Source organism: Nelumbo lutea, chromosome 6 (genome assembly GCF_056320005.1).
Source record: "Nelumbo lutea isolate HS-2025 chromosome 6, American lotus-T2T, whole genome shotgun sequence".
NCBI classification, from domain to species: Eukaryota; Viridiplantae; Streptophyta; class Magnoliopsida; order Proteales; family Nelumbonaceae; genus Nelumbo; species Nelumbo lutea.
Genome location: NC_142689.1, coordinates 4,285,777 through 4,297,284, shown reverse-complemented (window position 1 = coordinate 4,297,284; position 11,508 = coordinate 4,285,777). Strand labels below are relative to the sequence as shown.

At 40.9% G+C, this 11,508-nt stretch overlaps 1 protein-coding gene across 2 annotated transcripts; it reads left to right on the top strand.

Annotated features, from left to right (window-relative positions):
* Nucleotides 1–1,132: 1,132 nt before the first annotated feature.
* On the top strand, nt 1,133–3,420 carry LOC148846922 (heat shock factor protein HSF30-like). 2 transcript variants are annotated; one of them, XR_016100380.1, is made up of 3 exons: nt 1,211–1,765; nt 1,917–2,935; nt 3,057–3,420. XR_016100380.1 is itself a non-coding variant. In XM_088948508.1 (2 exons), exons 1-2 carry the CDS (start codon nt 1,493–1,495, stop codon nt 2,748–2,750), a joined length of 1,107 nt encoding a protein of 368 aa, XP_088804634.1. In that variant the 5' UTR covers nt 1,133–1,492; the 3' UTR covers nt 2,751–3,420. The 2 variants fall into 2 exon arrangements, 1 of the variants encoding a protein (XP_088804634.1); XM_088948508.1 differs by having other exon boundaries at nt 1,133–1,765; nt 1,917–3,420.
* Nucleotides 3,421–11,508: the final 8,088 nt, after the last annotated feature.

Sequence of the window (11,508 nt, the reverse complement as noted above, 5' to 3'; positions counted from 1 at the left end):
AATTCGGTTGGGTTTGGTTTGACATAATCTATTCACTTTTATATTTTTAGAAAATATTTTATTTTTAGTGATTAAAGTTTCCGTCTATAATCAGATCAAATATAATTTCATGTCTATAAATTTGATACAATCCAATTGGTTTATATACATATATTAAAATTTTATACTTTATATATTAGCAAAGTTGATATAAATGTTGTATTTAACTTTTATATAAGTAATTTTCAATTCATTTTGTTCATGGAAAACTATATTAAAGTCAATTTTGATTTATTTTATTAATAATATATAATATTTTAATTATTTTAAATTTACCTTTTTTATACTATTCAATATGCCATTGTAAACCAAAATTTAGTAGAATATTATATATATCCAATAGATAAGATCCTATTCAATTTCGAATATCAATGAATCAAATCTGGGTCTATATAATAAAATTCAGTCCGTTTGCAACCCTACCCTAAATGATAAGCGTCTTCTTATGTTTTCATCAAAACTCTTAAATGCAAAACAGGGTAATGCTGTGGACGTATCAAATTAAATCACCTTTGGTGTGGCTATCAAATTAAGTTGCTTAGATATGACGTACCCAAATTATTTTTAGGTAAAAAAAATCAAATCATTTGTATTGCATGGGATCATAATGTCCGATAGTGTAGTGGCTGACTTAGTAGGATCTCTGAATCGTTGCAGCTAATTTATTTGGAATTCTTTTATTTTAAAGATTTATTTCCTTTTTACAGTTAAAAACTTAAAAGGGAAAAGTAAGGACAAACTCAATGCAGATTTCTGGATTTTTACTAGGTTAAAAACTTTTACTCTATACACCAATGCCTGCTAATAAATTGGTATCAATTCCTGTCAGGACACTCACCCCAACCATTGGACCTAAAAATTCTGACCCTGAGCTAAGCCGTCCTTCTTTCAACTTAAAATGTTTTTACTAACACTAATTTTTTAAAGAAATGCCAAATGCAGCCTAAATCCTGTTGCCACCAGGCTAGGCTTGGGACTTGGGAGTTCAAAAACTCGAGGGGATGGATGGGTGATGGACTGATGGGTTTACTTCAATTCGAATTCGATCTACTTGCAGCCCTAACCTAAATAGAGCCAAGACTGTCAGATTTCAGACAGCTAAAATTTTCCCTAACTCCAGGGGGACAAGTGGCAGAAAGTTGTGAAAAATACGGCGAAACAGATGGAAGTTGTGAGACACTAATCACTCTCTCCAGACCTTTCGCTTCCCCCTCCATCTCCCAAAATTTATGTATTCTCTCTCTCTCTCTCTCTCTCTGCTCCCAAGTCCCAAGTCCAACGAATCGAGTCACGTCTGCCTTGGCATAAATTTCGCTTCTTCGTTCAAATGGACTGAAATCTTCCAGTGTTGCTCTTTCTCTCTCTCTCTCTCTGCCTCTTGTTGCTGGCTATCCACCATTTAATTTCTTCATCCACAGAATTCGAATTACAGAAGAATAACCAAGAGACTACCATGGAATTAATCATTAAGGAAGAGGAAGTAACGGTGGTCGGTACTGCTTTGCCTCCGCTGCCCATGGAGGGTTTGCGCGACACCAGCCCTCCTCCATTCTTGACCAAAACCTACGATATGGTCGAGGATCCATCAACTGGCTCCATTGTCTCTTGGAGCAGAGCCCGCAATAGCTTCATTATTTGGGATTCCCATAAGTTCTCCACTAACCTCCTTCCAAGATACTTCAAGCACTGTAACTTCTCGAGCTTCATTCGCCAGCTCAACACATACGTAAGTAGTAACCTTCTTACGACTTCTGTTCTTCCCCTTTGTTATATTTTCTCCCGTCTTCTTGCCTTCAGCTGATTTTACGAAGATTTTATCCCGCACTGCAACTAATTCTGGTCACTACTGACAAGTTCCATTGATGAAAACGGTGCAGGGTTTTAGAAAGGTTGATCCAGATAGATGGGAGTTCGCGAATGAAGGTTTTCTGGGAGGGCAGAAGCATTTGTTGAAGAATATCAAGAGAAGAAGAAACATCTCTCAGCACATGCAACAACAAGTAGCAGGAGGACCTTGTCTCGAATTGGGGCACTGTGGATCGGAAGACGAAATCGACAGATTGAAGAGGGACTGGAACCTGTTAATGGTGGAAACCGTGAATCTTAGGCACCAACAACAAACGTCCAGGAAGCAACTCGTGAGAATGGAAGAACAGCTGCAAGGTACAGAGAGGAAGCAACAACAAATGATGGTTTTCCTTGCCAGAGCTCTGAGAAACCCTCTTTTTATGCAACAACTCATCCATCGGAACGAGCAGAAGAAAGAAATGGGCGGAGTTGGGAGGAAAAGGAGACTGCCCCCCAGTCGAAGCACCGAAAATTTTCCGGAGGAGATAATACCAATACCATCTGAGACTACCTGGTTTGTGGGGTACCCTAACCAAGGTCAGGAAGAAGTGCCAGAAACAGAGTCGGATATGGGGACGGTGTTTTCCGTGGCTATAGACAATGAAGCTGCGAGCAATCCTATTCAGGACCCGAAAGCTGATGCGATCTCCAGAACAAATGAACCAGATTTGAGCTGTGTTGCTAACGATATATCCTGGGCGGAATTACTGGACGAGGAGTTGATTGCGGGTGATGGAGGGGATGAAATTCATCAATCGGAAATCGATATCGAAGTGGAGGATTTGGTTGTTGAGACACCGGATTGGGGTGAAGATGTACAGGATTTGGTGGAACAAATGGGCTATCTGGGGTCCAACAAATAGTAGAAGGAAGAGGAACAATGCACTGGTTGTCTAGTTTTGGGTTGGACGTCGTCAACCTCTGCATCTTCTCTCCGGCTTTCCGTTGTTGATAGGGTAGATAAGCGCAAAGTCCATTATCATGTTGTGTATGTACATAGCAGCAGGGAGCCAGGGAAGGGTCTGAAGATGCAGACAGACAAAGAGAGGCGATTCTCCTTCTTCTGTATCCTTTGTTTTCTTTTGTACATGGTGATTTCAGTGTTACTTCGTGGTACATTTCTTCTTGGTTCATGATTATGGTGTTGGGTGCTTTGGTTTGTTTTGTAGGTTGGATGCACTACATCTACAAGCAGTTTGTTGATGAAGATACTAAAGAAGTTGAGAACACGACTTTTTGAGGGAGCATTTTTCTACCCACAGTTGCAGAGTAGTGTTGCGATTCCAGCTGCACAGTGGCAATTATGTTTTTTTAAAGATCAATCTTCAAACTAAGAAGCCATGAATAAGATAAGCTTCTTACCCAAAAAGGAATAAGATAGGGTGGTAGTTGATTACTGGTTTTACTTTTTTTTGTTTTTTTTTTTTTGTTTTTTCAGAAGCTGGAGATGTTTAGGATCTTTTACTGGCTATTTCTAAAGTTCTTTGAACCTTACAACCTGCCGAGTTAGTAATACATGCATTGAATTATAAAGGGAGGTGTCTGGCGATTTGCTTGATTAGTTAGCAACTTGGACTAGTAGAGCTAGTATGTTCATCTCTGCCTGTGATCATATTTGTTGTGGAAATAGGACGAGAGTTGCATAAACTCGTTGTTTAGGTTCAGTTTGGAAGGAGTACAAATACAAATATTACATACAAAATACAAGGTTTCACATTCTACAAATTTGCATACAAGTACAATTTTGTACATTGCAAATATATACAAAATAATATAAAATACACGATTTTGCACTCTATATATTTGCATTTGTACTCCTTACAAGCTGAGCCTTAGGGTCAGTTTGAAAAGAGTGCAAATACAAAATAGGTAGAGTGCAAATAATACAAAATATATACAAGGTTTTCATTTGTACACTTTCCAAACTGAGCCTTACTTGCAAAAGCACCAAGATCACTTTAATCATCTGAATAAATACATGCATTATTTTTTTGATCAGTAACACAATTCATTAATTATCACAATAAGAATTACAAATAGGAAGACAAATTTTCTTATCTTCTAATTTCAGCTTGAGCCTCAAGAAATGAAACAAGAGAGAGAGAAAAGGAAAAAGGAAAGAAGAGATTCAAATTACAACTATGCCTAGAACATTGATTCCCTGTCCACCCCTGTTTAGCTAATTCAAAAGAATTAGCTGATGTTTTTACCCAACTAGTTTTGACTTCCATTTCTCGAACCAGCCATATGAATTTCCTCCTTGCGTTGCTATATCTCTATAAACCACTATTGTCTTTATTCAGTCACCCTACCACCACCTCCGAGTCCCCTTCAATTATGAGTTTTCTGAAATTCATTTTCCTAGCTTTCTATACTCTTTCAATAACTGCATGGATCTTATCTCTGAGAGAGTCATCCACTCTAATTGGATCTGAGAACATGGCAGAAACAACCCCATTCTCATCCCTAAAAACACCCTAATCCCTGATTGTCCAGGGTTCTCTTTGCTACTACTTTCATCAAAGTTTAGTTTTATGAAGCCCACGGGTGGAGGAGTCTAAGACACTCATTACTGCTTTAGTCTGGGTACGATTAGCAATCTCACCTCACTTCCTCAACATGTCATCCACTGTATAATCTGCGAATAGCTCTAGGGATTTAATCCACCGTACAACCCTTATATGGATCAGGGCCCTCAGATCTTCAGCACTTTCTCTCTTCTTCAGAGAAGATGTTGGAGTTTCTTTCTTCTCATAAAGACCAACAGATGACCACCTTTAGTGGAAATTTCTTTCTTCCCATAGATCCTGGAGTTTCTTTCTTCCCATAAATCAAAGCATTATTTTGTTACTAGTAAATTTGAACGTGTTTTGCACGTGGCAATTTTAGATAGTAAATTTGAATGTGTCTTGCACGTGGCAATTTTAGATGATGAAGATAGTTATATACATCCAAATTATTTTAAATTTTGTATAAAAATGTCCCAAATGTTTTCTATACATATTATGATTTTTTTTGTCTTTCTTTAATTTTTATTATTTAATTATGATATCATGGTTTGATCCATTTGACCTAGATGGTTGAATTGCTTTTTCACCACCTAAACAGAAGGATAATTTCATTTTTTTTATTTAACTTTGAAAAAAATGAGATTTATTGTTAAAAGTATTGGATATAGATCTAATAACAGAATTTATTGGTGAGAAAATATCTTAAATATGTCATTTAATGAGATAGAATAGGTGTTGGCCCCTCAAATATATGATTTAATTTGAAGGATTCGAATGAGGTGAAAAATAATAGTTCAAAATACATTTTTTGCCCTCACAATTAAAAAGACTAAATTCAAACTACATTTTTTACATTTGTTACATTTCCATGTACAGAAAAACAATTCTTATTTATGACACTTGTTTTTGTTTAATATGATGAATATACAATATCAGAGATGCACCCAAATGTTTTTTTTTTTTTTGCAAAATTTATGTATTTTTTCAATATTATTATTATTTTTTAATTTTTATTGTTTAATTATGACATCAAATATTGGCACATTTGAATTAAAAGTTGAATTGTTGATCTGGACCAAATAGGAAATCAATTTCATGTTTTGGTTGGTTTTAAAATTTGTGTTTAATTTCCATTATCAATACAAACAATTCTTGTTTATGACACTTATTTTGTTTATTATGATTAATATAAAATATCAGAGAATTGGCCCACATGGATTCACCCAATTAGCCCAAATGGTCGAATTGGCTTAGTCACCACTCGGATTGAAGAATTGTTTCATTTTCTTTTTTTGGTTAGTTTTTGAAAATGATAAATTGCTGAAACCTATCTTGAAGTTTCTGACTGTTGCTAAAATCTCCCTTGAAGTTTGGTAATTGCAATCGCTTCCCTTGAACTTTCTAATACAGTTGCAAGGAGACCCTCTCTTAGAATCCTCTAACAAGAGGCACACAAATGTCCAAAATACTCATGCAATTACCATTGAAGCTGATTTTTGTATAGCATAATGCAAACTTTATGAACAACAAAAAAATAATGTTTAAAATTGTAATTTTTTGAGGGATTTATATAAAGGAAAAATTTATAAAATAAACCAATTTCGGAAAAGAGGTTGGAAGGGTTTGGGGAAGTGATTGATATGAAAGGAAAATTTGGAAAATAAACATTTTAGTCAAAGCAACAATATGGTAATTTTGAACCTTTTCATACCTCTTGTTAGAGGATTATAAGAGAAAGGGTCTCATGTTAAAACGTTTAGGGGAGGTGATTGTAATTACCAAATTTTAGGGGAAGTTTCAATAATGGTTAGAAACTTTAGGGGAGGTTTTAGCATTTTATCCTTTAAAAAACATGGGTTTCATATTGTTAAAAAGTATTTAATAAGAATCTAATGATTAGAATTTATTAAATAAGAAATACCTTAAATACAGAATTTAATGTGAGAGAATGTGAATTAGTTCCTTAAATATAAGGATTAATGAGAAGGGAATTAAATAAGATGAAAGTTTGTAAGGGATGTTACATTATTACCCTTCGGAATTAAAGAAGAACTACATTAAAAAATAGGGGTAGTTTAGTAAAAAATGAAGTTTCACATTCTCACTAATACTTTAAAGTATAAATTAATATACTATACATAAAAGTGTGTATATATATATATATGTTTGTGTGTGTATGTATGTATGTAATATAAAGTATGACCATTTACTAAAATACCCTTTATAGTTTGCAATGAATTTACTTAATTGACATTCCATAGTTCCATTAGATGAAAGTGGAAAATGATAGTTTTAACCCTAACATTCATTCAAATAAATTTAATGAAAAGAAACTAAAAACAAAAATGCCATTTTTGCCCTTAGTAAAATATGGATAACCACTTTATTCTTCTCTATGATCATTTTTTTTCTATGCGAAAGTGTTAGGGGTACTTTTGGAATAAACAACCACGGGTGAGCATTTTCTACTTAGTTTAGATGATCATGTTACTATATTCAAATAGCAAAACAAATATTTATTAATGAAAGGTCGATTAAGTAAATAGGTTTCAAACTATAGGGGGTATTTTAGTAAAACACAAATTATAGGGTAGGTTTAAGTAAATTTGTGAAATTATAGGCGGTGTTATAGTAAATGACCCTATAAAATAAAAAGTAAATATACATAAAAAATTCCAACTTTATGTGGATTGCAAATGGAAATTTTAAATTACAATAACAATTATTATTATTATTATTATTATTATTATTATTATTATTTGATGCGGCGCAATTTGGTCACTCCTACCTAGCACTCGTGTGGCTCATCGAAGACACCTGAGACAGGGAAGAATAAGAAGAATCCCTTTGGGGGGCTACCCAGCGAGGACACTTCGATGCTTAAGTTAGTACTCGGTAGAAGCGAGGGAAAGACGAAGGGCTAAGAGTGAGGATAGTGCGTTACCACTATGTTCACGGGGTCAGAGATTCAAGAAGAAGTTTTTCTTCTGCCCTGAGGGCTTTTATAGGGACACTCACATTAGGTCGGGCATAACCGCCACTGGACTCCTGCCACAACCGTTACCTGCTAGGGCTGCACAGGTGGCCGTTGTGGTGTACGCCTTGCCCAGCTGAGTGACACGTTTCCAAAGTGGCAGGCACGCCTTTTCTTGTTGAGAGACGTGGATGCAGACTGCCAAAAGGATTGGGATTGCGCTGTCAGTAGAGGATATGGCGCAGTCTGACCGGTACGGTCTGTCAGTCGAAAGCTTCCTAGAGAGCACTAGTGCGGCTCGTTCACGAGCTATTTTGTGGCGAGCTTGAAACACTCTAGGGTTACCCTTAGTGGAATTGGTCATCGGAATGACTTGTCTGCTAGGGAGCTCGGGCGAGCTAATAACTTTAGCTTGCGAGCTACAACAACCTCGGAGTATCTCTTCAAAGATAGCACAGGGAACCCAGAGTTTGCGTCGCGGCGGACTCCTCCCCTCGTGAGCTGTAATGTAGTGGACTGCTTCATGGGCCCGTCACTTGGCCGCTCCGAGCTTCAACACTGGATTGTCGCTCATGCTAAATCGACATCTACGTGTCACTGTTTCATAGGTTGGGTCAAATCATCATTCATCAATTGCCCCCCACTCCTCGAGCTAAGAGTACCACCTTAGCACGGGGAGTTTATGAAGCACGATGGACTGATTTGACCGAAATTCAAACTTGATTGACTGCCCTCATTAAATGCATTTGCGGGAATCAAGAGATTTTTTGACTTTCCTGACTTTTCGAATTCCGAAAACGTGCTGAGGTGGCTTTTAACTCCGAACATCATGCAGCTGTGACTACCTTAATTATGGAAGACGTGCCACCAATCGCCTTCGATTTTTAGAAGGCATGCGGTCAGGGCGCTCGCGGGCCGTTGGATCTGCTTTGATCCGGGCCGTCAATTTGGAAGGGTGGAGACTATAAATAGGGGGCCCCCTCGGGCCTCATTTTCTCCCATGCCATCTTGCTGTCTTTGGATTCTGAGGTCGCGCACTTCACCTAGTCTACCCGAATTCCTCAGTTTGCTTCGTTCCGTCTACTCTGGTGAGTCCCAATCGTTGTTAGCCATGTCTGGGTACCCATACCACACCTATCACAAGGGCGATAGCCAGGTTGATGATGCTCCCTCAAGCTCAAGGGGAGCCTGGGAGCAGATCCCGGAGGTTCGGGAGGCCTCTAGCGACATGGCGTCTACTTCTAGGGGGAGGGAGCCTGATACCTTTGGCCCTTCATTGATGACAACGGAGAGACTCAGGTCTTTGATCCGCTACTTTCGCCTCCCTGGGGACCTGGTTTACAGCCTCCCCACTGGCAACTTCCCTTGGGAGCATGGTCCCAATGACATAATAATTTTTCAAGAACAACTCGAGGCCGACTTGCGTCTCTCCCTGCACCCCTTGATAATGGAGGTGTTAAATCACTTCAACGTCACCATTGACCAGCTTCATCCCAACGCCATTCGAAACATGGTTGGGACTATATCCCTGTGTTACGAGTACTGCCTTCTTTTGAATCTTGATATTTTTGTCTCTATCCTTTGTATAAAGAACGTTGCTCCTGGGGTTCCTCTGGAGAGGCGCTTTTATTACCTCTCTCCCCGCCACGGCTATATGCTCTTGTACGAGCTGCCGAATAAGATTCCTGCCTGGAAGTGGGATTACTTTGTGGTCCGTAACCCTGAGGGGTGGCCCTTCCCCACTGCTTGGAGGGGCGCCATCCAGGACCCTATGGCCGAATTGGACCCCAAAATTCAGAAAACGATGCTGTCCTGGGCGTCGGTAGGCTTCCTTTGCTCGGACTACTTAACCAAGGCAAAGCTCGTGCAGGCAAGCTTGAGCCCGGGTAGGTCGGCTTTTTAGGTCGCATAGTGCCTTGTGACAATATTGTGCATATATGTATTTTGCTTTTTGTTGGACTAATATCTTGTGGTCTTTTGGCAGTCATCATGTCCAGTGCCGATTCGCGCCGCTTTCTTTCGGGCAGCCAAAGGCGCCATGCGAAGAGGACGCGCCCTGACCAGACCTCCCCTTCGGGAAGTACTGAGTTCAGGTCTGTCGAGCCAGTTTTACCCTCTCCTCCGCCCGAGGTTCCGATGCCCCCTCCTGAGGGAGCTAGTGGGATTAACCCTGGGGGAAACACGCTCCCTCAGTCGGGGGAGGCGCCTTGTAATCCCCTTCAGCTCCATCCTTACCTCCAGTTTCCAGTGGGAAACTGGGAAGGGTAAATGATTATCTGGTGGCTCACCGGAGAAGCCGGAAGGCGATCACTAATGACGAGGTCGATCAGTGGGGAAACATGGAGCCCGGGGACTTCTCCGCGTTCGCCTCTGCCCATTGCATGGTGGTAAGTGACCTTTTTTTCTTTTCTCTCTTGTTTTGCCCTTTTCCGCTGTCCTCTGATCTTCTTTTCCGTTGGCAGGTGAATTCCGCCATCCATGCCATGACTCTCCAAAAGCGCATCCATCGCGTCGACGCCCTCGACCAACGGGCTGCCAATCAGAAGCTCCAGGGTGAGCTCGACCGGATCCGGGGCGAGCTCCATCACACCCGCAAGGGGAGCGAGTCTCAGGAGCTGCTCGTCCACGACCAGGAGGCTCAAATCGCCCGGCTTTCTGAAGAGAGCACATGTTACAGGGAGGAATCGTCGAGGATGGTGGCGGAGAGGGAGCTCCTCAGGCAGCAGGTGCGGGACTTGGAGTCCACTCTTCTAAATCAGACTCGAAACTTTGATCAGATGGTGGAAGCTGAGCGAGAGAAAGCGGTCTGGGATTTTAAAGACTCTCAAGAATTTCAGGACCTACAGGCGGAGTATGGTTCGGGTTCGTACCGCTCGGAGTTTAAGCTTTGCCGGTGGCTGGTTCAGAAGAAGTTCTTCGGACTCAACCTTGATGGCATTACTATGAAGGGTCTGTCTCCTAAGACGGCGGACCAAGCGGAGGAAGAGGAGCCTAACTCCCCAGAGGACGAGGAGGCGGATCCTTGAGGCGACGTTTCTCTGGGCTTCTGTTGGCTTCCGGGTGCCGTAAACTCAGTCTTTCATGAGTCTTTGGTTGGGCGGTTGTACCCCATGATAGTCAAACTTTCCCGAGCTGCTCAGTTACCGCATTTGTTATTTTTCTTCTTTCTTTTCTCTTCTCTTTTTTTTTTGTGGTGACAATGAAAGTTCTTTCCTTCTTTTGAGTATGATGGACTCTTTGTATCTTTGCTAAGGCGATCTCTATACCTAAGCTATTAGAGCTATTTTCATGAAGTAAAGCACCTCCATGGTGCACGGGTCAATTTTTACGAGCACTCGAATTATTTATCCATTGGTCACTCTTTACTTCGATCGTTGTACTAGGACAAGCCACATTTGGTGGGGTTTAAACCCGAGCTGCTTACACTCCTCACCTTGACAAGCTACCATGGAGACGACTAGGTCTGACTGCACCGAGATCGTGTTAGCTCGGCATTCTTTGCCCTTAGGCTCTGGGGGTGACTTACAGTCTATTTTGAGGTTTGCCCATGCCTCAAAGGCGACCAAGTCTTATCGCGCTGAGGTCATGTTAGCTCGGCATTTTTGCCCTTGGGCTTTGGGAGCGGCTCGTGGCCTACTCGGTTACTACAGATAGTATTGTCTTAAGTTGACAATATTCCATGCCCGAGGTACTTGTTTCCCTTCGAGGATCTCGAGCTCGTACGTTCCTTCCCCGAGCACTCACTTCACTCGGTAGGGACCTTTCCAATTGGACCCAAGCTTGCCAGCGCCTGGCTCGGGTACCATAACTTTACGAAGGACCAGGTCGCCAATGCGGAGGTTCCGCCTCTTGACCCTAGCGTTATAGTACCGAGCTACTCTCTGTTGGTAGGCTACGGTCCTGATGTACGCAAGGTCCCTTACTTCGTCGAGTATATTGAGGTTGGTGCGTAGCTCATCTTCGTTCGTTTGATCACTGTATGCTTCTAGTCGCAGCTAGGCACTTCAATCTCTACATGGATTACTGCTTCAATGCCGTAGGTGAGATTGAAGGGTGTTTCTCTCGTAGCGGTCTTCTCCGTGGTCCGGTATGCCTATAGGACACTAGGTAGTTCATCTGCCCACAATCCTTTAGCTC

Excerpts from the sequence above, each read along its gene's own strand:
- LOC148846922 (XM_088948508.1), top strand. The coding sequence starts at position 1,493 with ATGGAATTAATCATTAAGGAAGAGGAAGTAACGGTGGTCGGTACTGCT. Across the intron at positions 1,766-1,916 it reads TTCGCCAGCTCAACACATAC|GGTTTTAGAAAGGTTGATCC; the intron begins GTAAGTAGTAAC and ends AAAACGGTGCAG.